This window comes from Mycotypha africana (assembly GCF_025528875.1).
Source record: "Mycotypha africana strain NRRL 2978 chromosome Unknown BDF20scaffold_1, whole genome shotgun sequence".
Taxonomy (NCBI): domain Eukaryota; kingdom Fungi; phylum Mucoromycota; class Mucoromycetes; order Mucorales; family Mycotyphaceae; genus Mycotypha; species Mycotypha africana.
In genome coordinates, this window is record NW_026515725.1 from 1,225,024 (window position 1) to 1,244,714 (window position 19,691).

The following is a 19,691-nucleotide window of genomic DNA, read 5'->3' on the forward strand; positions in this document are numbered from 1 at the left end:
TAGCTTATGGACGTTGTTGGTTTCTGTTCGTGCTATTCGTCTCAACAAAACATCATTGGGCGTTTTACTCGACATACTTTTTTTTTGTAGTGCTACTTTGCTTGTTGAAACCGTAGCAATAAAGGACTGATGAAGAAATTCGCCAGACACAAAAAAAAATAATATAATAAGTAAAGATGCAGTGCTGCTTTATAATGGCCCAATGTGCGCCCAGTCGCCATTCAATTTTTTTTACTTTTAATGCAGCCCTAAATTAAACCAGCTGGATTGGATAGAGAGACTGATTTGACTTTATGATCTGCTGCTGTCTTATAACATATCAGTTTCATGTCATCCAGGCTCACATGTTCTTTCAATAAACCAAATACTCAGAAGCGACTTTTCTTATTAACTGTTGATACTTTTTTTCTGTTTTCTTTACCACCGCCCCCCTTTCAAATCTTTTGAACATCACTTTGTTTATACAATATGCTGTCAAAGTGCTGTCTGTCTATCCCATTCCTATGTTTGCTGTTCAGTGGCAGCCATGCCCACGAAGCAAAAACAAAGCATGAATGGCAACAGCCTTTTCAACAACCTCTCATGCATTCGATGGATCCTTCCACGTCTGCTCGATTCATACCATCGTTTACCTATGAATGGACGCAATGGCTCGAGCAATTCCACAACGCCATGGGCGATCCCAAGAAAGACAGTAAGGGTTGTTCATACCCAGTACCCCCATTCGATTGCGAGCCATTTTTATGGCAAGACTCCATCCTTGAGCGTGATGCCTATCATTTGAGGCCTCAAGTAAAAAACAACTCCTTTTTTTGAGTTCCCGCGGAAATGGTTTCTGGTTTCATGACAACTCTGTGTACTTTCATAGGACATCAAATCTGTCATTGCTTTAGGGGATAGTATCAGTGCTGGCTTTGGCATGATCACAGGTAAGAAAAGTGACCTCTTTTTCTTTGGGTCTGTTGGTTTCCTTACCAACACTCGGTGTGATATACATAAAAAAAGGCAGACCGCCTTTCTCTCCCATCCTAGAGTATCGAGGCAAAGTGTTCTCCGTAGGCGGGGATGAAGGTGAATACACGATACCCAACTTTTTATCAAAATATGCTACAAACGACCTTCTACAAAAGGGACCGCCTCAAGGGTATAGCCTGCCTCTCTCAAGAGGAAAACAATTGGACCTCGCTGTAATAGAAAAAAGCGCATGATCTCACAGAGAAAAGAGTAAAGAAGCTGATACAAAGTCTTGCCCTTTAGGTCAGTGGAGCCAAAGCACAAGATGTGAATGACCAAGTGTCTCGTTTGGTGCATCTTTTGAACCACCCACAGTATAAAGATGTTCGAAATGAATGGAAATTGATTACATTGTTCATAGGCGCTAATAACGTCTGTGTCTTATGCGAACCACCCATCACACAGTTGCCGGGATTGGCAGAAGCGGATGTATTTGAAGAAAATGTGAGGCATGTTCTTACGAGGATAAAAAAGGAAACAAAGAAATCATTTATCAACCTTGTGGCCTTGTTTAATGTAAGACAAGCAGAAAAATAGAAGGGGGACTGAGCGTGGAATCAGCAGAAGGACGCACTCAGAGCTCATAAAACTATCATTAGGTCTCGAGCGTGTATGAAGCCACCAGAGGAGATCGCTACTGTGAGTCTTTATTTGATAGTTCGCATATGGTCATTTGTTCCTGTATACAAGGGAAGGAAGCACAACGAAAAGGTAGCTAGACCCTTCCGCTCCCTACGACACCCTACGTTTAGCAGCTCACCTTTTTTTTTCTCTAGCGGCAGATAGGATCGTCAACGAATATAATTTGAGACTCGAGAAACTAGAACATGAGTTTAAAGATCAAGATCCTATGCATTTTGGACTTAGTTATCAACCGGGCTTCAAGTATTTTCCTGTAGGAAAGTACAAGCAAGCTTATTTTAGTGGCGTTGACTGGTAAAGTTCTTCTTTTTCTCTAAAGTTCGATGACAACACATGCTCACGTTGTAAACTGCGTTTCTTTTTTTTTTTTTTTTTTCTGTGCTAAAAAAAAAACCGAAATAAGCTTCCATCCAAATAAGTGCGCAAACCAGCTGATGGCCATACAATTATGGAATGTACGTTAGAGTAGAAGCGAGGTTTGAAACTCATGGACTGTATTTGACGCAATAATACACTGACGCGATAACTACTCTCTAAAACTTGTAGAACATGTTTTCAAACTATACAGAGAAGAGGATCATTTATGATGTCGAGTCGTTGACAATCACTTGTCCAAGTCCTCAACGACCTTATATTCAATAGTGCTTTTCCAACCATGAACCGTGGTTTGCACAGCAGCAACAGTAGTGCTTTTATTTTAATCCATTTTTGTGGGACGTCACACTAAATGTTGTATAAAAATAAACGAAACGGTGTACAGTGCATCAACGAACAAAGTCTCTTTTTTTTTTTTTTTTTTTGTCCATAGAAAAATTGCAAACCATCGTGGGCTTAAAGTGAAAACGATAAATGTGAATACAGACATAGCAGTTGTTCAACTTTTCTCCTTTCTTTTATCCGTTTCAATTCGCTTCTCTTCCTCACCTCCAATTCCTTAACGCTACATACTCTCCTTTATCCGTATCGCTATGTTTCGATCCTTCAAGAAAAGCGAAAATACTATCACATCCTCGCTTTCCTCTGGCAATGCTTCCATTCAGCGACCAAGCATCATCATTCCGCCTTTTGAACATCAACCCTCTATGCCTGTAGAATGCACGGATACAGATTACGATATAAACGAAGAAGAGCTGATCGATTTACAAGCACCTCCAAATTCTGGCAGTAGCGGCAGTACGACTCTAACGCCGTCCACAGACATCACATTAGAACATATGTCGGCCGCTTTGGCTGCTGCCGTTCAACTCACAGCAACTTCAAGTCATAGCAAAAAGCCTCCTTCGTCATTTTCCTCGGGCACAGCTTCTATTGTCTCCACGCCCACCGTACCTACCATGACACCGCGTCGCCGCTTCTCTACACGTTTGTTATTTACCAACCCATGGAAAAAGACAGCATCTTCTAGCGTTCATTCATCCGTATCTCTAGACTCTCCGTCCTCTACCTTCTCTACGCCTTCTACTCCAGGCCTTGAACCTTGCTCGCCTATCACTCCTTGCCATTCTTCCATTGACATCACGACAGACGACGAAGAGAATAGCACTGTCTCATTAGGACAACACCACCGCTCACGCTCAAGCTCTTCCGTTACCTCTGCCACCGCTAGCAGCACACATAGTCTCTTTGCGATAGCATCGTCGTCGCCCACGGATGATGGTCGCGATGAATTAATCTATCGGGGTATTCAAGTCAAAGAAATCAAATCTACCTTAAAGACCTTGGTTATTTCGGATGACATCAGATATCCAATGCCTGAAGTGAGGCTGGAGAGACCAGGTTTTGCACGTATCAATTACTAACATCACTTACTGTTCGCTGGTTGCGGGGCAATGATCCTATCAACCCAATCCGTATTTATTTTCCCATTCAATATCATCCCTCCATCAAACCAATAGACTCATCTGCACTTTTTTTGTACCATATTTGAACTTGGCTACATTCATCGTTTTCAAAAAGCACAAAATGCTTTTTTTATTCGATTGTATGCCAGTAACCCTATTCATCTTTCCAGGCGTGTTCTTTGAGCAAACCATAATTTCCATTTACCGCATTGTGTTGTATTTGGATGATACCATTTTTTTTATTTTTTTTTTATTTTTTGCCCTATTAAAATAGAAGTTGAAATTTTTATGCTGAATTTGTTTTTTTGTGCCTTTTTCCCTGCTATCATTCTCCCCCTTTCTAACATTGAATTAAGAGCGGTATTCGCTTCCGTTGCATGGTCACTTTAAGAGATATAACAAAAACCATCACTCAATTTATTCGTACTACAAATAATCACAACTATGAAGAAAAAGAGGAAGAGAAAAAGAACCAAGCTGTACTCGACGTCATTGAACAATACATCGATGAACAAACGAGTGCCAACGTCAGTGACAGAATCCCTCGCAACATCGACCCCAATGTCATTGATAAATTCAATCAGGACTTGTTTCATTTGTACCAAACCACTATGCATAGCAATAAAGTCACTGCAACCGCCACGACGATCATTTCCTGTCAACCAGAGATTAACCAACTGCATGCTCAACAATACAGCTTACTTCGGTCATTAAGAGCCCTGCTGCCCATTTTGAAACCTCAGCGTATATTCGATACCGGAGAACATACTAACAGTAATAGCAACAACAACAGCAACACGAACAATAGCACAATGACGAATGCGAATGAAAAAAATACGAATGCTTGCTGGTGGACGCATGTGTTACGACCCATCTTATCTCACTCTTGCTACACAAACTGTATCAAACGTGAAGCTCGACTCATTGTTTCCGATGCCCTTATCATGGAGCAGGAGTTGGTGCGTTTGGGTGAATTGCCAGAAGCCATTTATTCGTATCAGATCATCGATAATTACTTGGAACCACAGCAACCACAAGAAAAGAATAGTGCGGCCGATCTTTGTAAAACAAACCCACCACACCCCATTAACAGGAACCTGAATATAAATACAGTGATTGGAGCCAAAGAAGAAGAAGTGACGATACAACAGCACCGAGCCTTCCTGGATTTGGAGGAAAATGAATGGTCTAGAAACCTCACCACCATATTACTGTCAGTGGGTGCTTCCGAAACAAAGCAATTTTTCATCCTGTTAAATAGATACTTTTTATCAAGTAAATACCGTTTGCAAATTGTATATTTATTAAGTGAGTTCATTCGTAAAAGGGTAAAGTAGTCTTTGATTCACCTGTATAAGCAAAAGCGAATAGTTGGACACGAGTCAGCGCTAACGATCCGTATATTATACCCCCCCCTCTCAATGTAGAGAACTCATTTACATGAAATACTCGATACCCCGCTTTTTCAATCCATGTTAAAATCGTTAATGGTACTGCGTAGCCGCCTCTTTCACTACGTTGAATCATCAGTGATGTATGTATGACTAATCGATGCTTTTATACTCTACTAGTACGACAACTCCACTACCCTCATTGCTATTTCTGTTACCAATATGATCATGTTATTACCACGTATGAGTACATCCTTACCACCCTTCTTACCCCAGTTATTTTATATCTTTGCAAGAGCCATTTGTTGGGACCAACTTCGCGATCTCAGAAAGAAACAGAGCTTCGAAGCAATGAGTAACAAGACACAAACAACCGCAGACGGATGGGATTGTGTTGATTATACCTTTTCAAAACTATCAGCTCCACCTTCCAATCCTCAAACAGGTGCCTTTTTCACATCCCTTTACGGTCTCTATCCTTGCAACTTTTTGCGCTTTTTATACAAGCCCTACGCTTACTTTCAGGAAAAGAACTTTGCTTTACCCGAGGAGTTTGATGAAGAAACGTTCAAGACGCGCACGATACCTCAAGTAAGTCGGCATTTGTTACACCCCAATCTCGTCTTGATGGATGCTCAGACGGAATTAACAGATAAGACGCGATGGATGAAGATGGAACCGCCGGATGTGATTGCCCAGATTATGGCGCTTGATTTAACTAATGCCGCATCAAGAGTAGCTTTTTCCACTAGCTACAACAACGCAAAAGAACAACATCTTCAAAGGGACAAAGAAGTCGACCTGTTGGATGAAAGTGTATTGCAGGACACGGTTGAGAAAAAAGACGACGAGACTCAACAACAGCAGAAAAAGGAGGGGGATGTCTCATTCTCCACTACCCACGATCAAGGGCGAGAGCAAACGGCCTCCTCAGCCGCCGCCGCCGCCGCCGCCGTCGTTCCCTCCACAATGACGACTACAACGAATAGCAAACCATACATGATACAGAATATTGTTACCCTCCATAAAGCGCTCAAAAGTGGCACAGAAGTATTGATCGGCGAAGATATTTGGGACGCCTCGTCCGAACCCACCTTGACGGTAACCACGCCGACCAGTGCCAACGTAAATACGTCTTCTGCTTTCTCGACGCCTACCTTACCTCAGCCGTACGATGCTCCCTCGTCTTCCACCGAAGACGATATGTCGTCCACCCAGACCAAACTCCATTTCGCCGCGCTCAAAAGAGAGGTGCTGTTGCTTCGTAATGAGCTCAACTTTGAACTTTTTCTCAAACAGCAACATCTCCAGCACATCGGTCGTCTTCACCGTGATCACGTTTTAGATACCTCGGTCGAAGCGGAGCGTCAGCAACTGTACAATACCAATCGCATGCTGAAAGCGCAACTCCACCAAACCACCGCTGCCTTGGAAAAACTCAAATCGGAATCCGCCATGACGAAACAAAAGCATATCAAATGGGAAGATGAACAGTCAGGCAAATTACGAGGCTACCGTGAAGCTCGAAAAGAATGGCAGAATCAAATGGCCGTCAAGCAACACCAAGTCTATGACTACGAGAAACAACTCGACGAACAAAGGAGACAATTGGACAAGGCCAGAGAAAGAATATTTGAGCTTGAGAATGAGCTAAAGACTTTAGAGCCGACGCTAGCACAAGTAGCCGGGAACGAACATCGTGTCCAACAGCTGACAAAACAAATGTTGCTATGGGAAGAAGATACAGCGCATATGGAAGAACAAAAAGCTTATATTAAGGGCTTGCTGTCCAAATGGTGGAGTATGGAAGAGTTGGTAGCAAGTTTGCAAACACAGAATAGTAGGCTTCAAGAAGAAAGAGCGTAAAGTTGTTTTTTTATCCTCACATGCGTATCAACACATACACACACTAACCATTTTCATTCCCATCTTTGAATAGTCAAAGTGAAGAAACTATGGCTAAGCTGAAAGTGCAATGTATGGATTACCAGCATCAAGTCGACAATTTCAGTAAAAGCTTCAATACAGAAAAGGTGTCGACAGACACGGATAAACTAAATCAATCTTTAAATGAACTAAAGCAAAAAATCGAGGCATTGGAGGTAAATTTATACAAAAATGAGGACTGAATATTCTTTAAGCTAACAAATCTTTTGTAAAATGTTTAGATTGAGAAGCTGGAGTTGACAGCCGAAATAGAGACTTTAAAGTTTGCAATCAAAGGGGGTAGTTCTATAGAAAGCAGTAGTAAGATTCAGCAGACCGAAGCCATTACGGCCGAATAAAGATCAAACGTGTGTCAGTTACAATAAAACCATCATTACCCATTATTGCTCGCTCCCTAAAAGGAGCACCAGTTTGATTGACTTTATTCTATAAGCCCTACCTTACATCTTGGAAAGAATCCATTAACGACTAAGTTTGACAATAATAGTCTGCTTTCTCGTCAAAGAGTTTTTCTTAAGGAATATAATGTAGTCAATACGTCGCCTTAAAAAGGACTAAGCTTCGCTGTGTTCAACAGAGACACATTATGACACGGTAAAAGGACTGGTATTTTGAATTGATTTATAAATGCTTCAAGTGAGAAAGAGGGCTTATGTAATTATTTACCATTATTATCTAATGATTTCATAATTAATTGATATTTTCCGTAGCTGGCATCAAGTTGTGTGATGTGTATATTTCTATGATTGATGAAAGGGATATAATAAACCATATCAATTCTATCTATGGTTATGTAAAGCGCTTATTTATCAAAGCGAATGGTTTCTCCACTGATAAGCGCATCCTTGCAAAGATGAATTTGCAGCAGTGCCGCGCTGAGATATTCTTTTTCTTTGGTTTTTGACCTATCTTGGCTGTGCTACTGCTCGCTGATGGTGGATGTACTTCAGCCTCTAAATCAATGCTACTATTTCTTTCCTCCACTGTCTGGAGCTTTAGCAATGGCTGATTTTGCTGCTGCGCTAATTGATATGTTTCGTAATAGCGGAATATATTCTTTTTTCTGTTAGGATCTGTCGAGGATGTTGTTACTGTATGTATATCATCATCGCTGTTATCCGAAATAGTATCACCTGCTTCGTTGTTATTGTTTTTGTTCTCTTGATTGACGTTAGAGTCATCGCTTTCAACCCTATCAATGGAAGGATGCGTTTCTATAATGGTGCACGAACCATACGATTCCTGTTGTGTTTTATTGCAAAGTCTATCCACATAAACGGTGACTGTTTGATGTGTCGTATTATTGTTACTTTTGTCAGCATTAAAGTGTTTGTCGCCTGCTGATACTGCTGCTGCGACAGAGCCACTGTCATTCAAGTCTCCTGCTGGAAGACCTTTGATGCAAATTTGAGGTTTCCTAGAGTCGGTGTGACTCAGATCTTGCGCCATTTCTAAGTACGATTGATACGCCCAATCAACTGCAGCTGGTGGTCTTTTTAACAAATGACTATTATGTAGCTTTGAACTCATCATGTTTGTTGGGAAGTCAAGATAGGTTGAACAGCTGTTTTTGACGGACATTTTACTTTCAAGAGTTGTGTGTGTATATATAAGCTAAGGAAAAGAGTAAGCTGACCCTCTCAAAAGAGAAGGTTTTTATATGGCTTATTTTTATCGTTGGCTTCACAACTATATTCTAGACATTTGCCTTTTCCAGATGGTTCTACAAAAACATTTTATAACTTGGCACTGGAATAACACAATGGTCCTCACCCGTACCTACAGTAGGCCCTATCGCTGTGGTTCCTCTGTTACGCTACATTTCTTTCAAAAATTTTCAGTTTGCTTTTGCTCCATTGATATTTGTTTCAAAAATATCAAAGTGAAATTGTACCTGTCAATCGAAAGTGCTATCGATGTAGACAGGATAGTTTTGTCTTAGTAATATCGGCGTTCTGATTCCCTTCCCAAGCGGGAGTGGGAGATATACTGTAGATGTGAGTTTCATTTTTTGTACAGTTTCAAAGCGTCCATGGTCTTATTCATTTAAAAGGATGAAATAAACTTTTATTTTTCCATTGTTCGGCTTTTTTGTCTGTAGAATTAGTTTCAACGTCGCACAGAATAAAACAATGAGAATTGAGCTGGTCACATCTTGCATAATTTGTCTTTTGCTTGCTCCGGTTTTTACTTTTGCCATGGCCAGAAATGACAGCGCCCTCATCTTGGTCGACATTCAGAACGATTTCCTTGAAGGTGGTTCACTTGCTGTACCTGGGTCTAACAGTATTTTTGAGCCTGTCAATAAGCTCATCAAACAAATGAAGGCAAAGCACGGTCTTGTCATTGCGTCTCAGGTACGATAAGAAACACGTCAACTCATTTAGCGGGGAGTAAAGGAGGCGTGTGCAGGAGCGGGTGCTAGTTGGAATCTTCACAAAAGGCGTAGGATTCAACGCTTACAGCCATTATCTTTTTAGGATTGGCACCCTTCAAATCATGTTAGTTTTGCATCTAGCAATCCGGGTTATAAAGTATACGATACTAAACAAGTTGAATACGATGGAATCAATACGACACAAGTTATGTGGCCTGACCACTGCGTGGTAAGAAGAAGAAAACCAGTGTGATGAAAACCTTTTTCTCGAAGATTTACAGCTAACTTTATCTATTGTAATAGCAAGGATCTTATGGAGCCGAATTATCTAAAAAGCTCAACACAACTGATATTGATTTCATTGTCAAAAAGGGCACCGATCCCAAAGTTGACTCATATAGTGCCTTTGCAGACAATACTTATGCACATTTCACCCCGTTAGCAAAATATCTTTATCAACATCAAATCGAAAATGTCTATGTGGTTGGGGTAGCAGCAGATTACTGTGTTAAGTTTACATGTTTGGACGCTGTTAAGTTTGGATTCAAGACAGTGCTGGTAAAGGATGGCACCCGACCTGTTAATCCTGACGATTTTGACGCAACCTTAGAGCAGTTGAAGGCTAAAGGTGTCCTTATCAAAGACTATTCCGACGACTTACTTTAAGCAGTTCAATAGAGCCCAATGAAAAATATGTACTAATGAACAGATGTGAATCAAGCTTATTAATTGCTCTACTGTAAAATAAATACATTTTTTAAAAACTACCTTTCCCTCTTCCGTTAAGGTGTCGTAATTTAATCTGAAATGGACCCTATGCCTCAACTCGACAGTATGGTTATTTCGCATAGAAGTACATATCCATTGAACAGTAGGAACAAGCACGTCAAGAACATAGAACAAAAATTAACTCATCGTTGTTCAATGAACCTGAAAGCTGCTAAAAGTAGAAGCTTCCACATAAGAAATGTTCGACTGAATTCATCCCTAATTGATTGCCAGTGTCTTATTTCTGGATTTTACTTCTTCCAATGCATAGTCATTAAATAATAAAGCATACGTCGCTTATATACTAGAATGTTGCGCATGCGTATCATAACTACTTTGCCTTCGAGAGTCCAGGCAGTATATATTAGAACTACTTTATATTGAACAAGCCGAACAATGACGATCAAATAGTAACGGCAGAAGAATAGGCGGTAATGTTTAATTTGACAAAATTTGAATGATGCTATAGGTGCAACATCGCCATGAAAGTCCTATTGATTTATTATCTTTAAGAACAGATCAATTTATTTTATTTCTTAACTGATAAACAATGAAAGAGCCCTTATAAAAGACCCAATATACGTTATTTTACAATTTGAAGAACAAGATATAATCTAACAAAAACACTGTTTCAATAAAAGACGAAAATGATTATCTAAGATGCGAAGGTGGTGGTATTGATGTTGGTTTTATTGAAAAATTCCTCGAGGTTATCACCACGAATCTTTGCCCACTCGGCAATGGAATGTTGTTGGATCATAGGAATAGAAATAGGACCATAAACAGCCTTTTCAAAGGAGAAATCTCTGAAAAATGCTGATGGATCAGCAGAACCTGTCATGTTTGCAGGAAGAGGGATTAGGAATTTACCAACAGGAGGCAAACTCTTATCCCACGCTACGTCCTCCTTGAGCAAGTTATACAGGGAATCAATACGTTTTTGAATAGCGGCATTGGCAAAGAGTCCTTTTGTGTAGTTTCGCAATATCTGATTAAATCTATCTTTGAATTGAGGAACCTTCAGCATTTTACTTGTTAAGGGTTGAGTCAATAATCCAGGGAAATCAGAATAGTTGCCACTATACATGAAGGTTGAATTGAGTTGAGGAAGAATGGTGCCGCAAGACAAATCAAAATCTTGATCAGACATAACGAGTCGATCAGCATTCAAATCATCATAAAGGACAAAGTTGTTAGCGTTGGCAATATAACCATCTGTATCCATGATAAGCACTTCTAAAGCGAAAGTACGCAAGAAACTCTCAACATCAATATATTGTTCCCATCGTGGCGCCATTGAATTATCAACGGCAGTGGTATTTGATTGTTCTGAAAGGAACTTGGTGAATTCCATGATACGTGTGTAATTAGCTTTCCCCTTGGAAGGATCTTCTTTTACAGGATAATATTCTTCATATAAACTGAGATTGGTGCCAAAATAAGAAAAGTCAGGCTTGTAATTATTCGTAATTTCGCTTTCGCCTTCGCTTTCGTTAGAGGTCTGCTCCTTGTTAGTGAAATTCAATAAACCTTCTTTACCACCAACATAAAGAGCACCCTGTTTGTAGTCTTTATCGCCGTTGGCAAACTCATTCCTGATCCAGGGATTTTTCAAATGTTCAACAAAACCAAATAAACCGATTGGTTGATTATTGATATAAAGACGAACATAGCTGTACTCGGAGGCTGGTAGACCAACAGCATTGGCTACAGAGTAACCGATATTTTCTTTCATATAAGAAGGATCCATTGCGTTAGCCCTTAGTTTAAAACGACGGTAGTTATAAAGGTCTTGTTTTTTGGGGAGCTTGATAGAATAAGCAAGCTTAGGCATATTGCGGGTAGAATGGCCAGAAACGGAGAATCTAACACCATCAAACGTTTTCACCTCTTCAGCGCTATTGAATAGGGGAAAAAGTACACAGTGTTGTGATCGGTAAGTATTTGTAAACCATCATTTGCGGAATGAATATATTATAGCTCGATCTAAGTATTGCTTATTACCTGATATACGCCATTTTCAAACCCTCAACGTCAATATCTGTCAATTGATGACTTTGCATATAATCAATACCTGTTGAATTACCCATGATATGGATGGTCGGAATCTGTCCAGGGATATGTATTTTGGAGTCAATACGATGGATCACTGGTAAAGGTTCAAAGACACTGGGAAGTTGATATTCATCCGCAACAGTCCACGTTCTGTTAAAGTGCTCATTCAAAGTGCTGCTCGTGTTACTGGAAGGGAGATGGCGAGTGAATGGTTCTTGACTAATGATATCATTGGTATGTTTATCGAGAATGCCGTATTTATATTCATTTAGAGGACGAGGTGCTTGGCCCATATGAAGTAAAGGTGTCGCTTTACTAGTGTCGTTTAAAGGGTATACCTGGTGATTATCAAGAACAACAGCGAGTGTTTGATTATCAGGAACATTATAAATGACGTTATACGTGATGTTTGACTCATCAGCTACCACCGCTCTTGTTGCTAAAGAGCTGAAGCTTGCTAACAAGAATCCGATGGCTGTTATTTGATAAAATTGTGCTTAATGTTTGCTCAAATGCATATGAAGGCCCGTGCGCCGTGGGTAGACTTTTATTATTTACCTGTAAAAATTTGCATTTTCGTAGATAACCGAACTGCTTTAGCTTAGAAAAACGAAAAAAAGAAATAATTCACCCCAAACTAGATGCACTAGTGTGTTATAACAGGTAATGGTGGGGGGAAGGTTCGGCGAAAGAACATTAGTTTCACGTATAGTTGCGCGATCTAATTTGTGTGTTTTACTACGCCAACTCATTTTTAATGAGTAAGCGGCTATTTGACACAATCTTCAAATCAAGGTTGTTGTTATTCAGCTGAGTTGACGACAGCCAAGAACTGCTTGTTTTAGCCGAAAATTTAGTATGTTTTTCGGACCCTAACTCAATTCGCCAATGAAACAGCTTAGATCAGAAAGTTTAACATAATCTTTGTTTTCGGATAGAAGTGTAACCGAAAGCAGCATAAAGATAGGTACCAGTGTGCGGCACTTGGTGGCACATTCAAGGACGATACCCTTTCTAGAAACATTAAGAAGCAATTCGTTTTCAAATACCAAATTACTATTATTATAGGCATTAGCTGAAGATCACATGTAATTCGAACAATAAGGAATAGATTATTGGTCTCATTGCAACGTAAAATAATAACAATAACCAATCCAGCAATGAAAAAATGTATACGTTTCTTGCTATATTCATTGATACAGTAACCAAGTGTTTAAGTTTCTAAAAAAAAACAAATCTGATTATAGTTTGCTAACCCGGGAAAATCTTTAAGGCGGCTTGTCGCAATCTTCATTGGATGTTTTCCTTGAACTAAGGGCGAAAATGTTTATTAAATGTCAAGCTGAATACTGTTACTGTGAGTGGAAGCGTCTACTATATGTCTTTAGCGAGTCCACAAACATAAAATCTACAACAGTTCATTATTCAGTAAACCTTTATATTCAAATGTGTTATTCAAATAAATAGTTATAAATCAAATCTCAACTTTTAAAAGCATTAACTGCTTGACTTTACAAAGGACACAGCTCCTCTACGTTCGTATGCAGTCTCGAAATGATAGGAGAATCTTCTTTTTTAATCTTACTTCAGTACTTTACAGATACTCTAATATATTCTATTGAGCATTATTAGCAGTATCAAGACTACTGAGGGTCTACCCCAAATGCGATACGTTCAATTTGGCAAAACTGAATTACGAGTATGTGAAGTTCATGTTATTTAAACAAGAAATTAAAGAAGAGAAATTATACGCCAAAGATTTACATAAACCACAAGGTTTCACGATTTGCCTAAGACTGTATGTCTTATGGCTCCTCTAAATGGCAACATTGGATCAAAGATGAAGAAGAGTCTATTGCATTGATTGGCAAAGCTCAGAAGCTGGTATTAACTTTGTTGATAATGCAGATGCTTATTCTAACGGTGAAAGTGAACGTGCTCTAGGAAAAGCAATCCAAAAAATCCAATATGCCCAGATCGCGTGTCATAGTAGCTATCAAAATGTTTCGTGCTGTAAGTGAGAGAATCTGAGTGTTTATTAGGCATCGATGGGAAGGAACACAACGAATGGCTCAATCGTCACGAATTACCCCACAAGTACACATTTGATGCGGTGATGCTTCTTTTGGAAGACTTGGTTTGGATATATAGATCGATATCAAATTCATTGATTCGATTGCGTATGTATATATTCGCAGGTCATTCGTTTTGTTAAAGTTATATCAACTATTGTGAAATGCTCTAATAGCAAGTATTTATCGGTCTCCTTTAGCACGGGTCCTTTTGCCTGAAAGAAACAGACGATCTGTGCGATGAAACAGCAGCCGCGGTATTACTTATTTTTTCGGGAAGGAAGACGCCAACAACGATGAGATTATTAATCGCGTAATTTCGATAGTTGAAGAGTAGAGACATAGTCCAGTTTTAATTGCTTTGGTGTGGATGTTGTCGAAGGACTTTATTACCGCGTCTATCAATGTCGTCTCTAAAGTAGAAAACCTTTATGAACTTATCCATTCCTTATCAGTAAAGTTGAGTGAAGATGATACTAAGTATTTTAAAGAGGCTTATATTCCTCGCAAAGTTTATTCCAAAGTAAAAAACAAAGTTGGTGGGGACTATGTACACATATAATATTCTGATCCAGAAGTATCTTTACTAAACTTAAAATAACAGCAATAGTCTTCCTCAAACACAACTGTAGCTTAAAGAAATTGCATTTAAAAGTTGAAACGCTGTTGTTTATTATCTGAATAATAAGCTATATGAGCCAGTAGAAAAGTCGGAAGTCTCCCGGCTTTAGTTTGAAAGAATAAAAGCTTAGAGAATATGCATAATTCTCTTTGTTGTAACAAAAATGAAATTTACGAGGGATGAAACGGAGTTATTTGCCAGCAACAACAATAATCATTGTCTATGTCACATTGGGAACCTGATGTAACAATCAAATTGTGCTGTGCCATCTTAAAAAGCTCAAATTGTTCGAACATGTATTTCATTCCTTTCATTTTTCTTTCACTACGCACTACGTTTTTTACGGAAAGTTTATTTCACTTAATCTTTATACCAAACACTATTTCGAATGCCCTTGACATCAGATAAGGTTGTAACAGCTCGAAAAGCTCCGGAGGTCAGCAAACATTTAATACGACCCTCTCCACTCCATGCCACTTTAAATGATACGAAGTTCTCAGAGATGGCTTCCTGCCCTCCTTCACCCGCTAGTTCTCATCAATCATTCATGTCTTCCATGTCTTGGATGGCAGAAAAGAGCACTCTTGAGCTTGTTCCTATGCTAAAAAACGCATACACCGCCCTAAAGGATAAAGAACAGGGTAGGGTAAAACCAATTACATAAAAAGAAAAGCATGTGGTTATCAAGTACTTATCGTAAGAGATTTTTCATTATCGAAATGACCATTTTTTTAAAACAGATTTGGTATTAGCAGCCGAATTAGGAAAATCTTTGTTAGATTACAATATACGTTTGAAATCAAAATATGATTCTTTACTCACACAACAACAAACTGCAGCCGCTATCTTTTCTCCCGCATCCACATCTGCTACTACTACCTCTATCAACGCTACATCTGTTGGCACATTTACACCGCCTATCACACCTTCCACTTCTACGCAGGACAATGGCTCTCCCACGACAGAAGCCAATAAGAGTGCCGGGATCATAATGGATCGCATGCTTGATGCTACTAATAGCGAAGACGATGATATGAAATTTATACCGTCATCCAGCGCTCGAGAGGCCATGATCGAGGCCTTGCAGCAAAAAAATATCGAATTATCACAAAAATTAGACATCGCCATGCAAGAAAAGGATTCTCTTTCTCACACCCACTCCAGACGCACCAAAGAACTCGAAATGGATATCCAGCTGCTTAAATCGGACCTCGATATAGCCACCACCAAAATCCAAGAGTTACAAGAAATAAACGAGCGACAGAAGAGACACAGAATGCTAGAGGAACAAAAGCAAAAGGAGCAAGAGACGAGACAGCAAATGCTGCTAGTAGATGACTTGATTGTGCAAGTAGATGAATTGAGAACGGAAAAAGAAGCCTTATTGCAGTCAAAGATTGATCTAGAATCGAAACTAGTAGCTACCTTGCGAGATTTGGGTGATCTGAAACAGCAATTTCAATCTTTCGAATTCTCTCAAAAAAATATGGAAGAGCTTCAAAATGCTTATCAAAAGCAGTTTGAACATATTGATGAACTAAATCACAGTTTGGAGGAGCATCGAGCATTATTGCAAAAGTTGAAAGAAAAAGGTGTTCAGCTGTATACACCTACACCGAGTGAAAGGTGTAGCAGCGGTAGTGATTATGGTCACGGCAATGAGTTCACTATGGATGATTACTTTGCAAAATCATCCCTTTTAGATGAGCTAGGTTTAGAATGGAGGAAGAATGAAGAAGAACTGGCAACATCTTTTATATCAACTCCTCGTCTTTCCGCCTCAATGACGATTGATAATCAAAAATCGACTACAATAACAAGTTATGAGCAGTCATCAACAATGTTATCACATTTAAAAAAAGATAATCTTCTGATCAAGATGCTTTATCGCTCACCATCAACAAGAAGTAGCAATATAGTAGATTTTGAAAGTGTTTTATCAAAAGCTACAGGCATAGATCAGAGTTTAATTGACGATGCTTTGCAATTCATTGATCAAATTGAGAAGCAGCATCAAAAAGAGAAATATTTAGCTTTGCTTGACCAACGAATTGTCGACGATAACCATAAAATTGTAGACGACAGTGACTTACCTGCATTTGATTTGTATCCTAATGCTATGCTCAGTTCTATCTTACAGAAGCATCAACAAGACCAACAATCTGAAGAGAGTTTAGCTACAAATAGACAGCGCAGACGAGCTATCAGCAACCCCACATCAGGCAGGAATGTATCTGTTCTTCGAAGGCGGCAGTTTGAATTAAAGCGTGTTATATTAGGGTTGTTTCACATGGTGTGGCGATGGAGTCGCTTCGCCATCGTGCTAATAATTGCGTTATTTATAAGTGCAGCTAAAGGGCCTAGTTCTCTGTCGAGGGACCGCAAATAGCATTTCTTATTTCTTCGTCATAACTCATTCATATAAAATCTCACACACCTCCGGTCTCTATCATTCTGCAAAGCAAAGCATTTAATACTTTTTTTTTCCGGTAGCAAAACACATTACTTATATTTTTAATTCTTGAATGGTTGATCTTAATGGTCTGTTATTATCGTTATCGACTGTTGATACACTAACTATACAATAATTTTGAACAGAATTTCTTCCCTGTTTACAATTTATGGAAAATTAGGAAAGAATTTTCTTTCCTTAGTTACTACTCTAAAACAATAAGTAGGACGCAGTCAAACAGCAGAGGATTACTCCTCCAACTGTTTCAATGATTAGGTATAGCGGTTATGTTTTCGAAGCTATATTTATTGGTTGATTTGATTATACAATATATATTGACAGTATCTTTTATTGAGTTCACTTATCTGTTGAGTTCAATATTACGTGCGAATATTGCAACATTTTCTTCCTCCTTACTATGTTTTCATCCAACGTCATGAGCGTTAATCCCATTAGAGATAGTCTTTTGTGGTATTTTCTTAACTATTACAACCTTGCTCGACAGCAACCTCATTACTGTCATTGCTGTCGCTATCATGGTTAACGCTATTTTTATCAGTAGGCCAGTCTGCCCAAGCATTAAAAACCGTGTTTATCGAGTTATCAGTATTTGTCGTAACATTAATAACCGTATTCAATGGAGCAGCAGTAATTGAGTCTGTGGAATTGTTACTACTTTTCTCCTTTAAGCGTTTATTATCATCTTCTACTTTTTAGTATAATTAATCATGTCATCTACAGTGATAAATCCATTGTTTGCTTTTGATTTACCTTCTTCAGAATTGATATATGCTGTTCCTCAACCAAGACAATCCCATCCTCATGTGCATCAAAAGCTCTTGAAAGAGGAAGTTTCATTCTAGATATAATCTCTTCTGATTGCTGACAATCCAAAGTATTGTGTTCATGTTTCGTTTGCTGCGTGGACATTTTCTTTTTATTCTTGTTTTTAGTTTTCTGAGGTTTTATAAAGGCGAGTATATCAACGTTATTGGTCAGGGCTATGTCCTCCTCGTCTTCGTTGCGTACGATAGTCGGCACTAACTCTTCAATTGCATCTTGATCAAGTCTTTGGGAAATTGTTAATTCCATACAATTAAAGCCAAGTCGTATGCACTTCCCGCAGAGCTCAGAGTTGTGAGATTCGAATGTTTCACGATTTTGATTGCCACGTTTATTTGGTGCTTCATATTGATAACCACAAGGGTAAACCTTTTGGTAACAGTTTTTACATATCTGAAAATCGTTCATGTTGCCGCTTGCACTACGCCAACGACGTCCGCAGTTGTCGCAGCCAAACCGAACAATCAGCGTTTTGAAAGGTGCTTTCTTTGATCCTTTCATGTAAAATTAATGTCGCCAGTATGAACTAAAAAGAAAAAATACAAGAGAAAAAGAAAATACCGGAATTTGTTGCTCACAGTAAGTCTTACAATAAAATCAACTTATCATGGTGAGAAAACCCATCACTGGTACTTATTATTGCAGCCTCGATATTTGACTGCATCTTCTACTGACAAAAGCTAGAGGCGATCTCTTGGCTGCAGAGTTTAGAAAATGACTAGCGCATCAATATATTTCATATTCAATAATTTTATGGACCGCTCAATCTGTGTTTCTAATTCAAGCACAAGGTATAATGAATGACTTTGCCAATTTAAAAGAGAAGGAATTATGAGTAGAACTGCTGCCACTGGAACAACCATTAAGAAATTACGATTGATATGACCCGAACAGTTTGAGCGATTCATTAAGTTACGATAAGTCATAGAGGAGATTGTTAACACAAGTGAATGCTTTCAACTATCATTTCCGTACAGTAACCTACTCACACATCTTCTCTAAGGCGCATCAATACTAAAAAAAGTGCATTTATTGAGATGCTCATCATTAACAAATTGGTTTTAACGGAGATTAATAGATGCATTAGTAACAGTGTAGAATATGTGATGGCTATCTTCTCATAAGGTATTGGTAAAAACAAGATAAATCAAATGTAGTCAAGTAGTGTTTTGATGTAAAAAATTATTGTACAGCTTCTTCAATTACTCAATCTTTTTCAAATAGGATAAAAAGCAAGTACTAGCAATATTGAAGGTATCGATATAATAGAAACCTGGTAATTAGCTAATCATCCTTAGTAGAAACAGTGATTTTGAAATTATGTTAGTAAAAATAAAAATACTGATACAAACATCTGATTAATCATTTTTCGAAAAGCACCGCTAAAAAGCACCAAATTATTTTTGTTCGGCAAGACAAGATTAAGATAAGACTACGAGTTATATTTCTGAACATAAACACTCTACTAACTGTAAAAATATGCGTTTTGATTTTTGTTACAGTTTTCATAACACATCCTAGAGGTCATTCATCGATTTTGCCGTATTTGCCAGGGTAAATCACTCACAACGTCTCACGATATATGTAAGTCAAAACTGTGATTTTTGATGAGAACATCGCTCGTATTTTCGTTCCGTCGGTAAGCGGTGTGTTGATTATGACAATAG

General features: G+C 38.8%; 9 protein-coding genes across 9 annotated transcripts; 6 read left to right on the forward strand and 3 right to left on the reverse strand.

Moving 5' to 3' along the window:
• Positions 1–919: 919 nt before the first annotated feature.
• On the forward strand, positions 920–1,733 carry BDF20DRAFT_903992 (uncharacterized protein; the record flags this gene model as incomplete). Its single annotated transcript, XM_053082968.1, has 4 exons — positions 920–929; positions 1,006–1,187; positions 1,258–1,530; positions 1,614–1,733. 4 exons carry the CDS (start codon positions 920–922, stop codon positions 1,731–1,733), a joined length of 585 nt encoding a protein of 194 aa, XP_052940474.1.
• Positions 1,734–2,462: 729 nt separating this feature from the next.
• Positions 2,463–3,791, forward strand: BDF20DRAFT_843399 (uncharacterized protein). Its single transcript, XM_053079563.1, has one exon. It carries the CDS (start codon positions 2,625–2,627, stop codon positions 3,453–3,455), a length of 831 nt encoding a protein of 276 aa, XP_052940475.1. The 5' UTR covers positions 2,463–2,624; the 3' UTR covers positions 3,456–3,791.
• A 650-nt stretch (positions 3,792–4,441) lies between these two features.
• Positions 4,442–7,173, forward strand: BDF20DRAFT_903993 (uncharacterized protein; the record flags this gene model as incomplete). Its single annotated transcript, XM_053082969.1, has 8 exons — positions 4,442–4,559; positions 4,620–4,825; positions 5,069–5,281; positions 5,414–5,770; positions 5,897–6,139; positions 6,161–6,750; positions 6,828–6,990; positions 7,057–7,173. The coding sequence occupies 8 exons, from the start codon at positions 4,442–4,444 to the stop codon at positions 7,171–7,173; spliced, it is 2,007 nt and encodes a 668-aa protein (XP_052940476.1).
• A 100-nt stretch (positions 7,174–7,273) lies between these two features.
• Positions 7,274–8,640, reverse strand: BDF20DRAFT_30428 (uncharacterized protein). The gene has a single exon (XM_053075155.1). The coding sequence runs from the start codon at positions 8,414–8,416 to the stop codon at positions 7,625–7,627; it is 792 nt and encodes a 263-aa protein (XP_052940477.1). The 5' UTR covers positions 8,417–8,640; the 3' UTR covers positions 7,274–7,624.
• A 254-nt stretch (positions 8,641–8,894) lies between these two features.
• BDF20DRAFT_843406 (nicotinamidase) lies at positions 8,895–10,245 on the forward strand. Its single transcript, XM_053079564.1, has 3 exons — positions 8,895–9,192; positions 9,316–9,441; positions 9,516–10,245. The coding sequence occupies exons 1-3, from the start codon at positions 8,968–8,970 to the stop codon at positions 9,876–9,878; spliced, it is 714 nt and encodes a 237-aa protein (XP_052940478.1). The 5' UTR covers positions 8,895–8,967; the 3' UTR covers positions 9,879–10,245.
• A 140-nt stretch (positions 10,246–10,385) lies between these two features.
• On the reverse strand, positions 10,386–12,697 carry BDF20DRAFT_843407 (coth protein-domain-containing protein). The gene is made up of 3 exons (XM_053079565.1): positions 12,594–12,697; positions 11,985–12,510; positions 10,386–11,878 (listed from the first exon to the last, which is right to left on the reverse strand). Exons 1-3 carry the CDS (start codon positions 12,607–12,609, stop codon positions 10,636–10,638), a joined length of 1,785 nt encoding a protein of 594 aa, XP_052940479.1. The 5' UTR covers positions 12,610–12,697; the 3' UTR covers positions 10,386–10,635.
• A 661-nt stretch (positions 12,698–13,358) lies between these two features.
• On the forward strand, positions 13,359–14,351 carry BDF20DRAFT_831282 (uncharacterized protein; the record flags this gene model as incomplete). Its single annotated transcript, XM_053078430.1, has 5 exons — positions 13,359–13,392; positions 13,668–13,833; positions 13,909–14,048; positions 14,078–14,233; positions 14,284–14,351. 5 exons carry the CDS (start codon positions 13,359–13,361, stop codon positions 14,349–14,351), a joined length of 564 nt encoding a protein of 187 aa, XP_052940480.1.
• A 925-nt stretch (positions 14,352–15,276) lies between these two features.
• On the forward strand, positions 15,277–17,118 carry BDF20DRAFT_810584 (uncharacterized protein; the record flags this gene model as incomplete). Its single annotated transcript, XM_053076605.1, has 4 exons — positions 15,277–15,370; positions 15,470–16,559; positions 16,641–16,900; positions 16,952–17,118. The coding sequence occupies 4 exons, from the start codon at positions 15,277–15,279 to the stop codon at positions 17,116–17,118; spliced, it is 1,611 nt and encodes a 536-aa protein (XP_052940481.1).
• Positions 17,119–17,660: 542 nt separating this feature from the next.
• BDF20DRAFT_831284 (uncharacterized protein) lies at positions 17,661–18,525 on the reverse strand (the record flags this gene model as incomplete). The annotated part of the gene is made up of 2 exons (XM_053078431.1): positions 17,661–17,864; positions 17,953–18,525. The coding sequence occupies 2 exons, from the start codon at positions 18,523–18,525 to the stop codon at positions 17,661–17,663; spliced, it is 777 nt and encodes a 258-aa protein (XP_052940482.1).
• Positions 18,526–19,691: the final 1,166 nt, after the last annotated feature.